General features: G+C 40.0%; 2 protein-coding genes across 2 annotated transcripts; both read left to right on the top strand.

The window, feature by feature from the left end:
• Positions 1-2,484: 2,484 nt before the first annotated feature.
• On the top strand, positions 2,485-10,268 carry LOC111870563 (holotricin-3-like). The gene is made up of 3 exons (XM_023862946.2): positions 2,485-2,625; positions 5,578-5,851; positions 10,040-10,268. Coding segments are annotated over exons 1-3 (360 nt in total). The 5' UTR covers positions 2,485-2,540; the 3' UTR covers positions 10,041-10,268.
• A 5,814-nt stretch (positions 10,269-16,082) lies between these two features.
• On the top strand, positions 16,083-20,202 carry LOC111870511 (cold and drought-regulated protein CORA-like). Its single transcript, XM_023862859.2, has 3 exons — positions 16,083-16,195; positions 17,001-17,183; positions 19,590-20,202. The coding sequence occupies exons 1-3, from the start codon at positions 16,126-16,128 to the stop codon at positions 19,865-19,867; spliced, it is 531 nt and encodes a 176-aa protein (XP_023718627.1). The 5' UTR covers positions 16,083-16,125; the 3' UTR covers positions 19,868-20,202.
• The last annotated feature ends 519 nt before the right edge of the window (positions 20,203-20,721 follow it).

Raw genomic sequence — 20,721 nt, 5'->3', positions numbered from 1 at the left:
AGGGCACCACAGACACAGAATAAACGCAAACACACATACATGATTTCAATATAATACCTACTCTACATTCAGCTCAAACCTACTCTTGCCCATTATCTCAAAAACAGTCTATTGTACAGAATATTAATATATAATGTAAGCTGCAGATCTTATTAACACACGCAACTAATATTTTAGACTTTTTTTTTGCATGATGAATATTTAATAGAACAATAAAAAGGAAATAATTATTTTGCAGTTGGATTTTCTTTTTGAAATGTTAAATTATTACCTACAATAAAGAAATCACATAACAGCTCAAAGAATGTCTCTTAAAAATACGTAAAATTATCCCTGTAACATGCCGAGAAGGAGCATAGGATTGTGAGAGGTTGAGGCTCCCATATTTTCTAGACACTTGGCTTACAGAATGCAGCAGTTTTATCAGCCCTACGCGCCGGCCGCCCTTTATTCTCCAAGAAGATTCCTTGTACTCATTTCTGTTAGAGGCTGAGTCGACCACAGGACCATAGTGCAGCTGGAAGAATTAGGTAAATTGAAAAAATCCACCTCATCGGGACTCGAACTCGCGACTTTCCGTGTTATAGCATAGTGCCACAATCAACTACGCTACCGCGTACCCCCTCTTGAAAATAAGGGAGCCATAAGTCAAAATACTTCAAGTTTGTTACTTGTTGTATTTCTTTTGTGGGTTATATTACGACGCTGTCGGTAGATACCCGTGGATTCGAATCGAGTTCACTTCGAACACGAGTTAAGGGCTTTACTGCTAGGGTAAAACGTCCGGCTGACTGCTGTAGTTCCGGAAGGAAAGTGTTCTGCGACAAATTCCTTCATGGCGTCCAGGGCAATTATGTAGGTTTTAGTAAGAAATGCCACTGCAGGAGTGGATATCCGCACTCTCTCAGTTTATTGACAGAATCTTCACAGCGTTAATTGAAAAAAAAAATGTCACTTTATTCTGAAGACTAATATGACGCAGAAAACTTGATGTGTAAACGAACAGCTATACTTATGAAGGGGAAGGTTAATTTTAAAAATGATTCCCGATCTTCCCCTCACCTCTAGCTCTTGTAGTTGTTCACAACAAAGTGTCCCGAATAACAGACAGAACTTTTCTTGTATTTCCAATCAGAAGAAGACTATTAGCATTCGTGACGTCATGGCTTATTTGCACAATTCATCACGAAGCTTCACATACATACCAAACTCTGCCTAATCCGCACACCTGTAATTGGTTCCTTCTTTAACGACGCTGTTCCACTGTACAGATCATACTCAACACTCAATTGCATGAACGGGAAATGGAATGGAAAGGGAATGGAATTTCTGTGACAGAAGCAGTAGAGGCCTGAGGGGGGTTGAGAGATATAAACAGCATAAAAAGGAAAAGACAAATGAAAGAGAAAGGAACATCAACATCCGTCGCAAACTATTTAGCTCTTTCAATAATCGGGAAGTCCCGTGCTGAATTCTCGAACGACAGATCAACTCTTGTGACAAGCTGAGATACAATATTACATTAAAATAAGCTACGAAATCGTCCAATTGGACGATATGTATAGTCTGCGGAATTAAGACTATCTGTCTGTCTGTCTATCCGTCTATCCATCCATCCGTCCTTCCGTCCATCCATCCATCCATCCATCCATGGCTCTACAGCCCTTGTGGTCCTTGGCCGATTTTTTAGTTTCTTAATCTATCCACAGTCGGTAGTACTCCTTGGACGGGGGATCAACCCGTCGCAAAATCGCTACCTATATGCGGAACAATATAAACACAGAATAAACACATACAGATATCTATGACTCGAGTGGGGGAATTAAGACTGCACCGCGAAATGAACCAACTTTAATGAAATTTAAAGAAAAACGCAAAATAACTTTCAAAAGGCGTATCTTCCTTTAGAGTTCCAGAAAGTAGACGAGGTGATAGCGACTTCTGAACAGAACAGAAGGAATTTCCTTAACATATTTTACTCTTACTTTTATGAGGAGAAATAATTTATTTCTCTTTTTAACTACTGAATCTTTTAAATTATTTACACAGTTATATTTGGAACAGGCAAGAAAGTTTTACAAATTTTGGGTGGAACCTCTTGGGGTAAAATTAATTTGATGACCAAAAAGAATAGGCAAAAATGACATTAAGACTGATGTTACTGAAGAAGAAGTGTGCGCATGATAGGATGAGACTGGTTCAGGCTCCTGTCTAATATCTGCCAATGAAATTAAAATCTTCGGAGCGGTTGTGTACGTTTTGGCTACCTCGTACATTTCGGTTTTATATGATGATTTGGTAAGTTAAACTATATTTAAAAAGGAAATAAATAGATTAGTATATTTTGGCGATTAGGCAGTATGATTGAACATGTGTCGAAGTAACGAAGTGAAGACTCTGGAAGCTACCTGAGGGGAAGTCCCTAAATCATTAAGGCATGACACCGGTGAACCATCTCAAGAGGACTATAAAACCGTAGAAAGATACGCTGTGATCCCAGTTATTTTCCTCAGTCTCCAGTCGTTACAACTTCCAGAACCATGAAGAGTCTTTTGGTATTGGCCTTGTTCATTGCAGTGCCCTTTGTGGTGGCTATGCCGTATGTCCCTGCAGAAGAGGTTCAAGGTAAGAGAAATGTCTGTTTATGGAAGTCGATAAAATGTTTTTGATGAAAATCAATATAGAAATACATTTATTAGTATGTACATATTTATAAGTATTTATTTTAGAACAAATTTTACCTAATTTATTAAGTAAGTTGCGTATATTGCCCACCGATTCCTAAGTTTCTTCTAGTAGCCTGAATAAAAACATAAGGGAATTCAATGTTGTAAACCCTGTTCACGGATAAGAGCTAAAAATTGATGAAGTTTAAGTTCGAGGGCTGTAAGAAAGACGAATGCATACAAAAAAAATTCCACAAATGTTATAAATATTTTTAGAATTTTCAAAATTAGGCTACAATTCGGAAACTGATAATAATTAATAACTTAGGAAATTAATCTTTACCTGACGACTACACGTAGTTTCATATATGGAGCAAAATATACAGGCTATATTCATCCAATATATTAATATACGCACAAGCACTCCATATGCGATTTAGTCTATGCCTTCAAATTTTGTTTCCACTTCTTTTTTCCTTTCCTCCTCGCTGTTTTTTCTTCCCTTCCCCGTCTTCTTTCCTTTTCTTATTTCTCTTACGTTACACATTCCTGGTTGCGTGACGAATATTAATGGGTTCTGGATTTTATTGGACACTCACAAGTCGTAACTACAAATAATTGTAACACCTAAAGATTACTGTAACTATAGCAAAAATAAGGTCTTCAACGTCTATTTACTAGCTGTTGCTTGGTAATTAATCTTATTTGGCTAACACTCCACAAGGGAACACTCAACTACTGAACTGCCTTCTGAATTATTTTACGAATGAATCCCTGACGGAATTGAATTCACGAATGAACTCACTATTTAACTGCCAGAGAACTGAATAGAGATCACCCCCTCCAAGGGTCCGCTGCTGTTCTTCATGAATGCGTTGTCTCGGAAACCGTATGTTAATTCCGAAGCTAAAAATTATATTTGTTCGGACAAACGTAAGCAGACGACAGTGATGCCCACAAAACTATGTGCGAGGTACCTAAGTTTTTAAAGGGGGTGTTATGGATACAAGTAAAAATGCTTAATCAAAAATAGGGCCACGAATCTCACTAAAAGAACAATTTACGCGTAAATTGTGTAAGTAAATAATATAAATTTCGTTGTATTTTCCATGCCAAATTTTTGAGCACATAACCTACTGAGAAAACGTCTACGTGCATGTATAATTTCTTGCCTAAGAAAACAATCTTCTTCCAGAGCAAAACAACTCATAATTTACTTTAACAACAAATATACGAACTCTGTGATCTATACCAAAACACTCAATGTACTGTAATATTGATGATATTCCGTGAAGTTTTCGCTGTAGTTTTCTGGTCCTATACATTAATGCTCTAAAGTGTCTTTTTATGCTCCCAACTAATAACTAAAACAAGTACAGAATAACAAGCCTTCCCTGATATTGTTTGGTCCTATTCGTAAATACTACCAAATTTGATAAAAATGTAGTTACGGCGGAATACTAAGTGTCTTATTTATATATTATGTATGTATGTATGTATGCATGCATGTATGTACTATGTTGCATTGATACGTGTATATTTAATATGAACGGGTAAAAATTGTATTCCGAAAATAATTTAAGGTTCTTACGCCATATCTGAACTGATATACAAAGAGTTCTCTTAAATTCCTTCTCTATTTGAATTTCTGGTATTAACATCGTCGCATCCGCTTGGTTAGCCTCAAGAGATTTCTTCTAGCGTTTCCACAGCAATGCAGGACTAATTAGGATCCAGGCTGCGGAATCGCGAGAAGGGATCTTACTATACTCACTCGGATTCGCCATACAAAGAGTATACGAGAACAGGGAAAAATTAGTTACAACCTGTGGAAAACACTGAAGGTACAGTTCATAAAATTGCCGCAGCGGTTCTCAAGTTTTGGAGTCCGTGGAGCCCCTAGCAAGAACACTGCACACTGAAGGGCCTTTCGTCCCTCCAGACTTATACTATCTGCCTACGAACATAAGAGAGACCCAAATAAAATTATTTATTGAAAATACTGTGATGCTTGTATTATTTTTACGAAATTCTTAATGCCTTTACAATGTACTTTAGTACCGCAATCCTTTGATGAAAAAATATCTGAGATACTCTATGCAACTAGAATAGTTACCCTGCGCAATTTCGAGTCAAATATATTTCTTAGATATCATTATTCTAGATAAAAACTTTTAGTAAAATATTAAAAGTATTAATACACTATTTTCCCTTTTAACTTAAAATACGAAGACAAAAATAATTTCGCGGACTCCATTGCGGACCCCACTTTGTGAAACACTGGATTATCTGATGATATCTAAAAGGAATATTGTCAGGAAATCAAAGAAGGAACGTGATGTAATCCATGAAGGGGAAGAATATAAAAATGGTGGGAGAAAAGAAATGGAGCAGCAGTAAAAATGGAATAGTAGTAAAATATTAGTAGCAGACGACGCAGACTAAAGGAACAGAGAAAAAGAGGATTAAGCTGAAAAGACAAAGAGGAAAATAAAAAAATAAAAAAACTATGTGGCTTTAGTCCGCAGGCGAACTATACCGACCGAGTGACCGCCGCTTGTCGGCGAATTTAGTGCCAGCTTTAGCGGATATAAGGGGTCGCGTGGTTAGCGCAACGAATCCCCACTGGCGATAATCTTGGTTTTTATACCAGAGTCGCTACTTTTCCATTTAATTAACTCCTCAATTGTCCTCACGAGGTTGCGTGGACCCCGTTCCAGACCCACAACTTCTCAGAAAATCTGGTAGCGTCGGGACTCAGACCCGAGATCTCTGGGTCTGTAGCCAAGAGCTCTGATAACTAGACCACAGAGGCTGTGAAGAAAAGGAAACATGGGTCCTAATTAGCCGAACATGAAGCAGATGAAGAATGACAGAGTTTAAGGTATGACTGTTTACATACTGTTTTCAGATCTCGAACTGATTCCTGTAGACGTAATACGCATAAGACGCATGGCCTTCCCTGGACACGGCGGCGGGTACGGAGGAGGGTACGGCGGTGGATACCACGACCGATTCGGCTTAGGATACGGAGGGGGACACCGAGGCCACTATGGTGGAGGTGGCTTCAGCCAGAGCCACAGCCAAGCCTCTAGCTCCAGCTCCAGTTTCGGAGGAGGATTCGGTAGATCTGGCGCCTCCAGCCAATCTAGCGCAGGCTCCAGTTCCGGTGGCTTCGGCCGATGGTGAGCTTAGTTTCCATTTCAGGGCCCCTTAAACCGTATGACGTTGCTATCTGATAAAGAGAGTATGGAAAGTTCTGAAATACTAAGACCGAGTGATCAGATGGTATAGTTTGGTGTTTATATTCTTCTTACATTCATGAGAAGACCGATCCTCCACTCAGAGTTGTTCCATCCGACATATTTATTATCTTAGTATTCATCCTGGATCAAAGCGGACCAAAGCTCCTACCTAGTTCGCTTAAGACTGGCAGGAGGTAGGGCAAATAGTTGTTGCTTGCGACCTACTACATGCTGGTTTCGTGCACAGCTTATTCTTCAACACTGAACATTTTGGCGATATGTTCCTCCGAAACGTCGGTTGACTTTCAACAGACTTCACGGCGTTATATCCCCGAAGATAGAACTTTTAAAGTAGGGAATAAAAATGAAACGAATATAAAATATTGGCTGAGAAATGCCACTTATGTACACATGTACATAGATGAAGGGATTACAAAAAAACAAACTCCGTGGCCTGTAGTCCGCAAGCGAATTATACCGACCGAGCGACCGCCGTTTGTCGGCCAAGTTAGTGCCAACTTATGCTGATAGAGTGTGTCACGTGGTCAGCGCAACGAATCCCCACGGCCGTTAATCTTGGTTTTCTAGACGGGAGCCGCTATTTCCTTGAAACAGCTCCTCAGTTATCTTCACAAGGCTGAGTAGACCACGTTCCAGACCAATTATAGACCTAACTTGATCTCGGATAAACATTTCGGCTGTGTATATCATATGAAGTCGAATACGACCTCTGAATTTGAATGGATATTGAATGACGCGAGAGTGGTATATTTGAAAATATTTCATATTTTTCCTAGAGGAATTGAGGAAAATAAAACAAGAACCAGAAATTATAACCATTCATCCGCCATATTGGGTACTTCAGCAGTCTTATGTGCGCCACATGCTTTAACATACATATACGTATAAATGCCTATGCACACAACCACACAAACGCAAACATTAGGACGGAGCTTACAACACTGGTAAACATGACTCAGAATGACAGGATTTTAGATCTATATTAGTTTCTGTCCCCCCTCCCTTGACACTACAGCCCCAGTGGGCCTAGGCCTACCTCCATGAACTTCTCCGTTCACTTCGGTTTTTCTAGATCTTACACATTCTGTAGGACTCCTTGGGCGGGTGATCAGCTCGTCGTAAGGCCTCTACCTGTATACAAACACAGAAAAACACACACACAAACTAAACATCTATGCCGTGAGTGGGATTCGAACCCACGATCCCGGTTTCCAAGCCAACTAAAGCAGTACATGCCTCAGACCTCTCGGCTACCGTGACCGGCTTAGTTTCTGTTTATTCGGTTATTTTATTGAATCAACTACAGGGGTCACGCTGCTCGGAATTACGTACAGTACGCTGACTATAGAGATCAATGGGGGGGGGGGCTGTGGGACGGACGGGTCTTGAACAGTTGAAGGCGTTGAGGTTCTGTTGCGGGGAGAAAGTTCAGGGTGGTCTGTCGTCAAATCGAGATTACACCCCTCGATATTTCGAATACGAGGATGTGTTAACTCCAGAATAATTTTACCGAAATTAAATCTATTCAGAACAATTCCATTCATGTTCTCTTCCACCAGAGATATTGACGTATTAGCGTAGGATAATTTGAATAACTCATTGCATTTCAAACACATTTATTGACTTAAGTGACACTCATTCAGCTTCGTCGGTTCTATATGTGATATATCTAGCGAGAATACACTTAAAGGGGAAAAACCGCACTTTTATCATTTAAGTCGTGGAAGGGCTGTCCAGAAAGGGCATTATACACGTAAAATCGAATGAATAAAGTAGATGATCATAAATGACGTTTGGTTAAAATTTCGAAGAAGTCGGCCATGGTCCATTTAAAAAACCATGAACCACCTCAGTTAATATGGCCGGGAACACCGCAGAGATTCGAACCTGAGAATATCGGTATGCAGTGTTACTGCTACACCGACATAATCGGTATAATTTTTGAGGTTTCCATGGCAGTGACTATGAAAAATGCTGTCTTCTGGGATGTGGTGCCGTGTAGATATTTTAACCGACGTTTCGGAGGAACGTATCGCCTCCATCATCAGGTTATAAGAAACAGACACCTACTCACGCTGGTTCATTGCTCGCGAATTTCTTATCAACTTATACAAAACACGAAATATTACTAATATGAAAAAATAAGAATTTTAGCATATTATCAAGGAAAGATCATGTATTAATGTAAGAGAATATGAAACAGGCTGGAACACTCTTTTAATAATAATAATAATAATAATAATAATAATACTTAATCTGCCTTCAGTTCATATTGGACCTGATGATGTCCCGAGAAGTCAGATTTACACATGTAAGTAGGCGGTAGCGTAGTGCTACAAGCCGAAAGGTGGCGGGTTCAAGTCCCGATGAGGTCATTGGATTTTTTCCATTGACCTAATCCTTCCAGCCGCACTAGGCCCTGGGGTTTACTCAGCCTCTAACAGAAATGTGCACCAGAAATTAATTAAATAATTTTCCTTGGGAGTAAAGCGCGGCCGGCGCGTAAGGCTGATAAGCTTACCCCCATCTTTGAGTCGATTATCTAGATAATGTGGGACTCTCAACGTCTCACAACCCTATGGGCCTTTACGGCCTGGTACAGGGATAGCTTTACTTTACTTACTTACTTTTAAGTAGAACTGAAAAAGGATGTTTTTTTTTAATTCTTATATTTGGGGGGGTGGAATCCAGTTGAGTCCACTCGGCACGGCGGCCACTGATGGGCCTATTGTATCCGCTCCGGGTGATTATGATGGACAATTTGGTAAGATTGGCAGGGGAAACCGAAGTAATCGGAGAAAACCTGCCCCAGCGTCAATTTGTCCACCATAAATCCCACTTGACCAGACCCGGGTATGAACCCGGGCCGCCGCAGTAGGAAGCCATCGACTAACCGCTTGAACCATGGCGTGGCCCTACAAAGGATGCTTAGTGGAAGACCTCTTTTCAGAAATCTGGATACTTTAAGTAGCTGTTGAGTTTCAACAAACCTTCTTCAAAACCGTTCATTAATTTCAAGTAACAATTATTCTTGTTCTTAAGCGCATTGGCGTTCCACCCAAAACTGATTCCTGGCCCTAAGTTAGAACTACAGTCATGTTGGTATTACTGATGGTAGAAGACTGGAAATTATAATTATGAGATGGGCTCTGATTGCAAGATGTTCTTACGAAGTTTTGCTGTAATTCATAGTAGATTGTGGCGTTATTAGGCGTGACACGCAGATATAATGTGACATGACGCCTGAAAGCCGGAATAGTGAAGTCAGAGAAGGAGTCTGTTTATAAGCAACGATTCAGTAAACACTAATTTTCTGTTATAACGGCGAGTTGAAACACTTTTACGCGGCAAAGAATACGCTTGGATAAATCAAGGCGTTATCTAGAAATTGACACATGTGTTCATGGTAACGACGATTAACAGAGGAATGAACTGTTGTACCTAGTGTTTTATTTCCAGTCCGCAAGAAGCCAGCTCAGGTCGAGATAGGGAATCCAGAAATAGAGTTCGATAGATTGCAAGAGAGTTCGAGAGAGTTCGATAGATTTCGATGAGTTCGATAGAGAGAGTGCCAGAGGATTCAGGATTGAAGATGTACTACTAAGAAGGCGTTGAATACATTTTCTGTCTTATAGTTAGAGCAATTCTCAGAGTGTTTTAATTAATTGTAGCTACGACACGTGAGTATCCAAAAATCGATTCACTAATTCAAACCCCGTATACAAGTCACTAATACACATGCCAACATCATAAACCTACACATATTTTTCCACATAAAACAACGAAAGTAGACAAATAATTATGACACATATAAACAATATAATAAAATCAAATAAGTCAGGACATTATGACTTAAATATACGTATATTGGTTCATAGCTGATTTCATAAAGGTTTTGTCTTCACTTCACTGTCATATTATCTCCTTTTAAGATGGCTGTGCCTTTATAAAAAGGTAAAAGGTACACTTGCCCCTGTGCTTAGCTAATTAAGTACTACGCCATGAATTCATATGAGGAATAAGTGTATAGATCCACATGACTAGCTTCATAGTATCGGAATATCTAAAAACAATTTTATCATATTTGTGAACGTCTTTCTGTTTCAGATTACAACATCATCGGAGCTAAAAGCGAGAATTAAATATCACCTTCAACAACAGCAAAATATATCGGCCAGAAATCGTCTTATTCCAGTAGGAAGCTTATGCACAAGAACGAAAAGAACAGACAGTTGGTACAACATAAATCATGCAAGCAGTATTCTCAGAAACTGTCAGTAAATCTATTTCATCTAAAAATTTTTATACTTTTGAAAATAAAACACTTCAAAATTAAGTATATCTATCTCACATTGTTACTCTTCCTGCCTAAAAATGTAACAAACCTCTCCCCAGAACAACTTTTCTACCATGGCTAAACAGACAAAATAATCCCCGAGAACCACATCTGAAGAACTAAATAGTCCTTTATTCCACGCATATAGCAGGAACAAAAAGGCAGGAAACAATAAATCAAGAGGCTAGAAATATAATTTACAAGATAGAATAAAATAAATAAAATTTCACACAACAAATAAAACATAATAACCCAACAAAATGCAAAAAAATATAAAATATTCATGAAGACAGAAGCAGAATATAAATAACATATCAGACAAAGACTAACTCAGTCGCTCATGGAGGTGAGCCCTTCTTGAGAAGCCATCAATTGTGCAGCTACTCAAGAGCATCCCATGGTTCATGGAACCCGAAGTACATTGCCGTGTTCACAAGAGCCCTTTCACTGGTCTCTATCCTGAACCATATCAACCCAATCCATACCGTCCCATAATATCTCCCTAAGATCCATTCTAATACTATCTATTCATCTACGTCTTGGTCTTCATAGTGGTCTCTTTCCATCTGGCTTTTCCACCAGTATCTTATATGCATTCCTCCTCTCCACATTCGTGCTACATGTCCTGACCACTTCATCCTCCTTGACTTGATAATTCTAATTATACTTGGAGAAGTGTACAAGTTATGAAGCTCCTACTGCCGGCTCCTGAACAAGAGGCGTGTAAGCGGGTCCCTGCAGTCGTGTACAGAGATGACTACTCAGCACTGAATATGGAAAAGGCAGTGGGGAGCCTTGTATTTGGGTGCTACCCGCTTCCAGTCTCGACTCGGACGTGGCTTTTCTTAGTCTCTACAGGCAAATCCTTACCTCAGAACCGACCACAACCGCTTCCGCCTGCACATTTCCTAATATATTATTCAAAACAATAATTTTATTGTAACAAGCCAAACATTGAACCAACTAAGTCCATGAAGATGTACATTCTCGAATAATTCCGCTAGTCAAGAAATTCCCCGTCTGAATATGTTCTAAAGGGCTAATACCTCGTTAAGAAAACACTGATCGTGAAGATCCTGTTTCTACTCTTACATCTAATTCTGCAAAGTCTATGTTAAAGGCTTTCTCCAATAATAATTTTGCATATATTCTTATATCTGCTGCCCGTGTTTTATGGCCAACATCCTTTTATTTCACGCTACATGAAACATAAGAAATTGATAAAACGTCACTAGATACACCACGGAACAGCCAGAAGTATTGTATAGAGATCTTATATTTTATTCGCAGACTGTTAAAGACTCTTTACGATATGCAGAAGTTACCGTATTAGCCCGAACACAAAGTCGTCTTCTTTTCCTCAATTGCTGCTTGTTAGAAAAGACGGGTCGCTGTATTAAGGTCCTTAAGAATAAATACAAAGAGAAATATTTTCAGGAGTTATAATCGATAATTCTGAAGATATTTTTTAAACTACCTAGATTTATATTTGAGGTATTAAATTTTTTGCTTATTTTTCCGTAACAGAACAGTTTTTAATTTTGTCTGCCTAAAATCCTTAGAACTAAACTACATATTCCTTGTAAAAGAATTACGATTTTCTCGTTGGAAAAATAAGGGGTCTCATTATATTCGTGTGTACACGGTATTTGGCATCTAATGAGACGCAGGAACCTGTCATTCCGATTAGCAACAATCAGGGCATGCGTAGAAAACTTATAGACATCTTGTCCAATCTTCCTGAACACATGATAAAGACAAGGCAGAAATATCCTCGAACACACGTTATTAAGCGGAAAACAACAAACCGACGGAATTCACTTTGACGTTAGTGGAATATCTTATTAAGAAACTGATACCACGAACCTGGTCGGTTGCCATTTACCTGGAACCCATGAATTTCACCTACCACTGTATGGCGCAGAGAACCTGTGACATGCTCTAAAATCAGCGGTCATGACGCTCCGTCACAGTCAAGGACTTTCTCACAAGGACACCACAAAGACTTCACATATCTTCGTAGTTTATTATCGACTGTATTAACTACAGAGGGAGGGGGGGGTTGCTGTAGTATAATTGGCTGAGGCACTATGCTACATGCCGGAAGGTTGCGGGTTCATATCCTTACGTCATTGGATTTTTCAATTGATCTAATCCTTCCAGCTGCACTAGGAATCTTCCTGGCGGGTTAAAGGGCGGCTAGCGCGTAAGGCTGACAACCTTACCGCCATCTGTTAGCCGATTGTCTAGAGAAAATGTGGTAGCCTCGACGTCTCACAACCCTATGGACCTCCAGAACCTGTTACAGGGATAGCTTCCCCTTTACCATTAACTACAGCGGTCGATCACAGTGGCCGCGCTCTTTATAAACGAATTGTTGCTCCAGGCCAAACACTGGGGTCGCGGGTTCGAATCCCACTCAAGGCATGTCTGTCTGAATTTATTCTGTGCTTGTGTTGTCCTGTGTGCAGGAAGAGGCTTTAGGATGGGCTGATCCCCCGTCCAAGAAATCCTACCGACTTTCTATATGATTATGAAACTATGAAACAGAGTCCACGGTTCATCGTGGACTGGAACGCCCATAGATTATTAACTACAGACATTATTAATTGTCTAATGAGATGGAAGTGAGTAGATAAGAACTTGACAGGATGTGGTGTCAACCCAGTACATTTTTCCAGCTGCATAGGTAGTATAGCGTGGAATAATGACGGATGGAACAGTGAATTTAAAAGGATGAGAAAGGAAGCAGTCTGTTGGCCTTACAGCTTACCCCATGAAGAGATCGAGAAACACAACGGAAAGCTTCAGTCAGGATGGCCGCTCTCATGGTCGAAATTCGAATCCCAGTCGACAGCAATGGCCGATCCAGAAGATATGATATTTGTGACTCAAGTGCATGAAGATTTACTAATTGGCTGGAAAACCGTAAAGCAGGCGCAAAAGCACGCCCATACAAGGGGAAACCTGACCACCTGGTAATCACATGTGTGGGGACAGAACAAAGGATATGATGCTCCCAGGTTGACCGCCCACACAGCCAGATTTCACGGAACATCCGTCTTCAAAGATTATATGGCAATAATGAAGAACTACAGGCATTCATGTTCCTATGCAGCGTTTGTCAGTACGGGTTCGCAGACCACAGTCAGCCCGGAAAGTAAAAAGATAAAGCTATCCCTGTAACAGGCCGTGGAGGCACATAGGATAGTGAGACGTCGAGGCTCCGCATTTTCTAGATAATCGGCTCACAGATGGCGGTGAGCTTTTAGCCTTATGTGCCGTCCGCCCTTTTGCCCCAAGAAGATTCCTGCTACCTTTTTCTGTCAGAGACTGACCCGACACCAAGGCAGTAGTGTAACTGGAAGGATTAGGTCAATTTAAAATTCTAATAACATTATCGGGAATCGAACCCGCAACTTTCCGGCCGTAGCATAGTGCCTCCACCAACTACGCTACCACTAGCCCAGTCCGAAAAGTAGTTCACGTTTAATGAGAGATGACACATATAAATGAAATGGAATTTAGGATAATCTTCTTGTTAAAGTGAAAACTGAGAACTTTGATCTACATGTGGCTTAAATTAAACATAAAAATATCATTATGCCGGAGATAGCACTGATACCAACAACAAGCACCATTAACATCGCCTAAAACAAAGTCGCAACATGCGTGAACCATCGGCACCAGACAATGACTTGTAACAGAAGTAGTAAGAAAACTAACAAAATAATTATCTCTATTGAATGAAGTACGGAGCCGGTATAGTGACTGGCTACGAGCTGGTAAAAATTTTCTGTCCTCAACATCGTCCAGACTGTCTCTGGGGGTCCACCAAACCTCCTATCCATTGGGTACCGGAGGCTCTTTCCCTGGAGGGGGGGGATAAAACGGCCGGTGCGTGAAGCTGACCACTCACTTCCAACTAGTGCCGAGGACAAGAAAAGTGGATCTATACAACCATTCCCAACATACGCCTTCATGGCATAGTGCTTAATTAGTTAAGAAGGGGGACAACTTTACTTTTGCTTTAATAAAGGAAGTACTGAAAGTGGCATCAAGTTCAAGCAAGCACACGTAGCTCTAACAGACCTCTCGTTCACTGAAGCGAACTACAGCTACCAAAACATATCTGCACTCAAATCAGAAATCAGTAATGAAACACCTGCTGGAAAATGGCGGAAGTTCTAGATGGAAATCTCATTGTACACAGAAATAATTTGACATGTTTCAGCACAATTATTATAGGTCAACATAAGCAAATGAGCAATATTTATTCTAAGACACTTAGTACATCCCAAGACAGTAAATCCCTTCCCCGGAAATGAATAATTAACTCCATGGAGCACACATTCTTTATAAGCTGACAGTCTGTTATCTAAGGACCTTGGATAACTCAGTCTGTATAGTGATTAAATTACTATCTGGACGACCGAGGAATCTAGGTCTGAATCCCAGTAATAACAGAGACTCGTTTTTTCTTTTCCTTAGTATCCAGAAAGACTCTGGAGCCCACACAATCTCCTGTACACTGAGCGCCGAAGAGTCTTTCCCCGGGGGTAAAGCCGATGCGGCCAAAACTGACGCTAATATCCAACTAATAGAGAAGATAAGAATGCGTGGAACCATTCCTCTACTCCCTCCTCTGTGTTAGTGGCCTGGTGTTTAATTATTTTATATTATTGCTAGTGGGTTGGGACTAAGTCCCTTGTACTGCGGCCACTTCTGGTCTATTGTACCAGCCTCAGATGATAGGTGAGGGTGATTGTGGAGCAACTGGTGGAATGAAGATTGGCAGGGGAAACCGGAGTACTCGGAGAAAACCTGCCCCAGCCCCACTTTGTCCACCACAAATCCCACTTGAACAGACCCGGGATCGAACCCAGGCCGCCGCGGTGGGAAGCCAGGAACTAACCGCTTGAGCTATGGCGCGGCCCTGGTGTCTGATTAAGTATGGGAATAACTTCACACGTTTAACTTAGTCGCTCATATGGGCCAGAAATTCTCAGCTTTCTATGGAGACCAGAATGCTCTTACTGTGTATGTAAGAACCTGCACAGTCTGCATAATTCATTCTTATTAGCTCGTAATAAATACAATACTTTATTCATTCAATAAAAATAAAAAACATTTTACTTTATAGGAAAGCTGATAATACTTTAACATTCATGAAGAGTTCTGTCTTGCGGAATATAATACCGTGTAGGCCAGTGAAAGTCAATCGACGCTTCAGAGGAACACATCGCTCAGTGCTACCTTCTTTATGTTGGATTTGTGCTGTAGTTACATACGCCTCCGAAAAATTGGTTAACTTTCAACGAACTACATAACCTTACATCCGAAAAATAGAACTTTCCACAGCCACCATTGAGAGACCCGCCAGTCAACTTTAACACCTTCACGTATTTCGCAAGACTCTGTCCCATAGTAAGGCCTCAGGAAGGCTGCAACGAGTAATCTATGTACAATCATGTTCACATCCACAGCACTGTTTCATTATTTCGTAAAACAACGTTAGGACATTGAAAGAAGAATTCTGATTCATAGAAATGTCAGTTCCTCCACAGACCTCCAGAGTTTCCAGCTTATTTTAACGGGGTAAACCGATCACAAGATTTCCATGTACCGGGAAACTACACCTCAAGGGTGTGCGCGGAAACTGGGTAGCGCTTACGAAAGAAGATAATTTCCTCTGGACGGAAATGTGATTACAAAAGAACGTAACTGGTGCCAGAGAACTCTGACCAGTAATTCACACTGTGACGTTTTAATTGGGTATCTGATGCCAAGCCCAGTCGCAGGCCTATATATTATAAGGAAGCCTCTACCAGTCCGTATCAATAGGGACAGTCACACCATGAAGCATAGTCTCGTTGTCAATTTGTTCTTGCCACTCGTGGCATCTGCGCTGCTTTTGGAAGTACGAGGTAAGTGCAAGAGCGATAAGCTTTAAATTCCTTCTTCCTCCCTTTATTGTGCTCTCTTTTTCTTCAGTTCTTACATTCCTCCATTTCCTATTGTCTTCCTTCTTATCCTTTTCTATATTTTTTCTTTGTTAACTCTTCTCTCATGTTACTACCCAAAATCATCTGTGTCATTATCTACTTTGTTTCTCCCTTTTTATATATTTCTTCTATATTTCTTGCTTTCTCTCTTATTTCTTGCTCTCTTGTTGTCTTCTTCTGCTTTTCTTTCTTATTTTTCTTGCACTCCTGCCTCTATCCGTGCCACCATTTCTCAGACCATCTTTCGATGTTTATCTTTATTAATCTTCCCTCTCGTTTCAATCTTTCTCATCATTTTCCTTCTCTATTGTTTCTTCCTTTCTTTTGCCTATATAACTTGTACTTTTCTCCAAGTATAATTAGAATGATCAAGTCAAGGAGGATGAGGTGGGCAAGTTATGTAGCACGAATGGGGGACACGAGGAATGCGTATAGGATATTGGTGGGAAAGCCAGAGGGAAAGAGACCACTGGGAAAACCAAGGCGTAGGTGGGTAGACAATATTAGAATGGATCTTAGAGAGATAGGATGGGATGGTATGGATTGGATAAATCTGGCTCAGGATAGGGACCAGTTGAGGGCTCTTGCGAACACGGTGGTGAACCTTCGGGTTCAATAAAATGCTGGAAAATTCTTGAGTAGCTGCAGAATTGGCGGATCCTCAAGAAGAGCTCAGCTCCATGAGTAAGTAAGTAAGTATAGAGACGGAATGTGCTCACTATTACAGGGTCCAGCAACAGAGGAACGACGGGTGTTGAAACGGAGTCCTTGAAGAATTCCAAGCTCAATTTCGGCTACCAGAGTAACGGCATGTATCCAGGAGGCTTTGTGCACTCAGCAAGTGGCTACTATCCAGGGGGTGGCGTATATTATCATGTGGGTGCGGGGGGCGGTTACCCTGCAGCAACCGGTAAGCTCCGCAACGCGTTATTTTTCGAAATGTTACCATAAGTTAACAATCTCACGCTTTCTGGTGAAAACTTGTTAGATAATATTTTGATGTTTGTTTGAATATATTCTGTGACAAATCTTAATATAAAATAAAGTCAAAGGAAAATATTTTAAAGAATTGTACGTTTAAAAGCAATGTCAAAATTTCCCCCTGCTACCATATTTTTGAATTGAGACGTCTAAATATTTGATTTTTTTTTAAATTCATGGCATTACACACAAAATTTTGACCTGGTATGGATTCTCGTTATGTGTGTGTCACACGTGACTTACACTGCAAACGTTATTGGAAAATGACTATATTTGAGACATTTTAGTCTAAGAAGATTAAATAAATTCTTGGCATCCGAATGAGTCAGAGTGTAATTACATACAAGGAAATTAAGACAGCCATGGAATTTACACTATTGGACCAAGTCGCCGTAAATTTACGTACATTAAGGAGGAAACTGTCCGTTCAAATCAATGTCGTTTTAAATATACTAATACGATTGGATACGTGTCATAGGTATAACTAATTGGAGAGGAAGAGTCTGGAAATATATCTGACAAAGATAAAGCTATTTTATGGTCAAGGAATAATACCCTAGTACTGCTCATATAAAGAAGTTCATAATGGCGAAAAGGGAAAGGTTAAAACTTACCGAACTGTAGACTAGGCGGCGAAAATAAATGAAACGTAATGTTTCCCTGTGAAAACGTACATCATATTATACTATATATTCTTTTTTATTCAGTGGGATATCAAGAATTGAGAGAAACGCGATTCTTCTATATTAGTCTTTCCCAAATTCCTGGAAGATTAGCGGATATACGAGTATATAAACTCCTAACAATATTAAGTTTACCAATTCAGCCGTCAACGTAACAAATATTTATTAATTTAAACTACGCTACATGTTTCGACCCTCAATGGTTCATCTTCAGGTGCTCTGAGTTACACGACTGATTATTGAACTATAACGCGTCTTCGTGTTTGAATATTTCTTATCATTGTACAAGTGTTAAATACTATATTCCCAGTTTACATACATAAGCCGTTAAGTGGTTATATTCTATGTGTTATTCTTATTGTATATATGAAATTAATTGGCGTTAGACATGAGTTCTTATGTGAAATTAACATCTTATTAAACTTAATTAAAATTGGTTTAAAATCTATATAAAAATACAAACGTGTCGTGAGCTGTATTCGGCTTCGTGTCATTGTTCTGTAGACCCCGCTTGTCTTCGTGTTAGCTTTTTCCAAATTCTTCTATTATTTGTTGCTTTAATTCGTTACGTTGCTCTTTATATGTTCTGCTTTCTTGAGGGCCAAATGACGTTATTTCTCCTTCGGTATGACTTCATGCCAATAGTTAATGCTCTGTTCTTCTATTCAGCCTAGTTTACGTGTTTTTTTGTTTTTTTTTGCTGCGTAGTCTCTATTACTGCAGGTTGATTGGCATGCAGTCATATTCACTGTTGTCTGCATCTTGAACTGGTCTCTAAACTCTAGTCTTCTCTAATTCGAATCCTGGATTCTGTATGTCGGCCTGGGCTAGCTTTTATGCGAACCGGATATAGGACACCGAGTAGAACACTTGATTCTTCTGTTGCCATGAAAAAAAAGTAAAAAAAAAAAAAATAAAGCTATCCCTGTAACAGGTCGTGAAGGCCCATAGGGTTGTTAGACGTTGAGGCTCCCACATTATCTAGACAATCGGCTGAAAGATGGCAGTAAGGTTGTCAGTTTTACGCGCCGGCCGCGCTTTACTTCTCAGGAAAATAATTTAATTAATTCCTGGTACTCATTTCTGTTAGAGGCTGGGTCGACCCCAGGGCCATAGTGCGGCTGAAAGGATTAGGTCAATTGAAAAAAAAAATTGCAATGACCTCATCGGGAAAACCTTCGCTAATTTGTTGCTGCTGCTTTAAGGCGTCATGTCACATTTTTAAAAGTTTATCCAGGTGTATAATATTCATCTCAGACTCCAAGAGGGCAATGTAGACGGACAATTTACATGTCGTGTATTATACACTGAAACATTAAAAATTTATTTTAGAGTTGCCTTCTGATGAGGCCGTGTCATAGCTTAGGTGATTCGTCGCCGGTTTCCCACTGCGACGACCCGGGTTCGATGCCAGGTCATGTCAGATTTGTGATGGACAAAGTGGCATGGGAGCAGGTTTTTTCCGAGTACTTCGGTTTTGCATGCCAATTCTCGTTTCACCAACTTCTCCACAGTCATCATAATCTGCCATCCGGGGCAGGTACAGTAGGCCAAATATTGGCCGACGTACCAAGGGGACTCAGCCAAACCTCACCTCAAGAAAGTTAAAAAGAGGTACCCTCTGATCAACTCGTGCTTTCATTTTCTCATAGGCGGTTACCCTGTGCATCCAGAGACAGGAGTTAACCCTCTTGGACCTGAAAATGAAGTTCCTGCCTCCGGCGAAAATGGAGAAAAAATTCCCGGTGGAGTTGCAGTGGACGACGAGGTGGAGGTATTTGACGTGCCTCAGTCGAAACAAGGAGGTTACCCTAGCAGAGGATATCCGAATGGAGGTTATCCCGGTAGAGGATACCCCAGTGGAGGGTATCCTAGTGTTTACCCCAATGCTGGTCATCCCGGATATTACCCCGTCGTCTATGTAGGGTGAACAGCAACATACAGTGAAGAAGACATTCAGGAGCACATAAAAACTTCTGTTCCAAGCAGACAAGCTAGTATAAGCTTGTAAGATAGCAGAAAATTAAAATGTTATTTGTCTGGAGCTGCCCTGGGTTTAACCTCGGTGAGCTTCAATATAGGCTGTATTATTTAATTTAATTTATCGCTTAATTTAAACGTGTCTTGTCTGAATTTGTCTAATATAACTAGTTTTTTTTATCCTAGAGAATATAGACTGATGCTGATCTCAGAAACATCATGTTTACTGTTACTTTATTATAAGGAATTGTGTATAACTTTACGTTTCACGCCCGCAAGTGCACAACGGAATATGAATAGAATATAGTATAATAGTAATATACGCATACATTAAATTTATTACTTTTGTTTATTTTCCTTTTCACAAAATGTTTCGATCGCAGTTCAACATAAGGTGAATTAAACAAATTTAGCTAGAATATATATAGACTGGATTAAAATGTGTTGTATAAAAATGTAGACGTTGGTAAGATATAATTAAGTTTGGCGGGATCCGCTTCAATTTTCTTAGAGGGCGTCGGGGCAAAATAAAGTCTTAAGGGCGTGATACATATTTCGATTGACGTTCTGCAATTTCGGTTAGTGACTGCGTTGTTAAACAACCCATAAATAGAAAGTTAAAGGTGCAATCGTATTTTAATCAAAACCCTTATCTATGCTACAGAATTATATACCATCGAATTGGAAGCAAACGAGAAAATGTTGGACGGGAAATAGTGAAAGGTGGCACTTGAAAGTGAATTTTCTTATAACACTGGTCTTATGAAAAAATATTAATACAAAATCCTACTTCAATTTGAAGTT

The sequence above is a fragment of the Cryptotermes secundus genome, unplaced genomic scaffold (genome assembly GCF_002891405.2).
Source record: "Cryptotermes secundus unplaced genomic scaffold, Csec_1.0 scaffold117, whole genome shotgun sequence".
Classification (NCBI taxonomy): domain Eukaryota; kingdom Metazoa; phylum Arthropoda; class Insecta; order Blattodea; family Kalotermitidae; genus Cryptotermes; species Cryptotermes secundus.
This window is presented reverse-complemented; position numbering and strand designations above follow the sequence as displayed.

Excerpts from the sequence above, each read along its gene's own strand:
- LOC111870563 (XM_023862946.2), top strand. The coding sequence starts at position 2,541 with ATGAAGAGTCTTTTGGTATTGGCCTTGTTCATTGCAGTGCCCTTTGTG. Across the intron at positions 2,626-5,577 it reads CCCTGCAGAAGAGGTTCAAG|ATCTCGAACTGATTCCTGTA; the intron begins GTAAGAGAAATG and ends TACTGTTTTCAG.
- LOC111870511 (XM_023862859.2), top strand. The coding sequence starts at position 16,126 with ATGAAGCATAGTCTCGTTGTCAATTTGTTCTTGCCACTCGTGGCATCT. Across the intron at positions 16,196-17,000 it reads GCTGCTTTTGGAAGTACGAG|GGTCCAGCAACAGAGGAACG; the intron begins GTAAGTGCAAGA and ends TCACTATTACAG. Across the intron at positions 17,184-19,589 it reads CGGTTACCCTGCAGCAACCG|GCGGTTACCCTGTGCATCCA; the intron begins GTAAGCTCCGCA and ends ATTTTCTCATAG.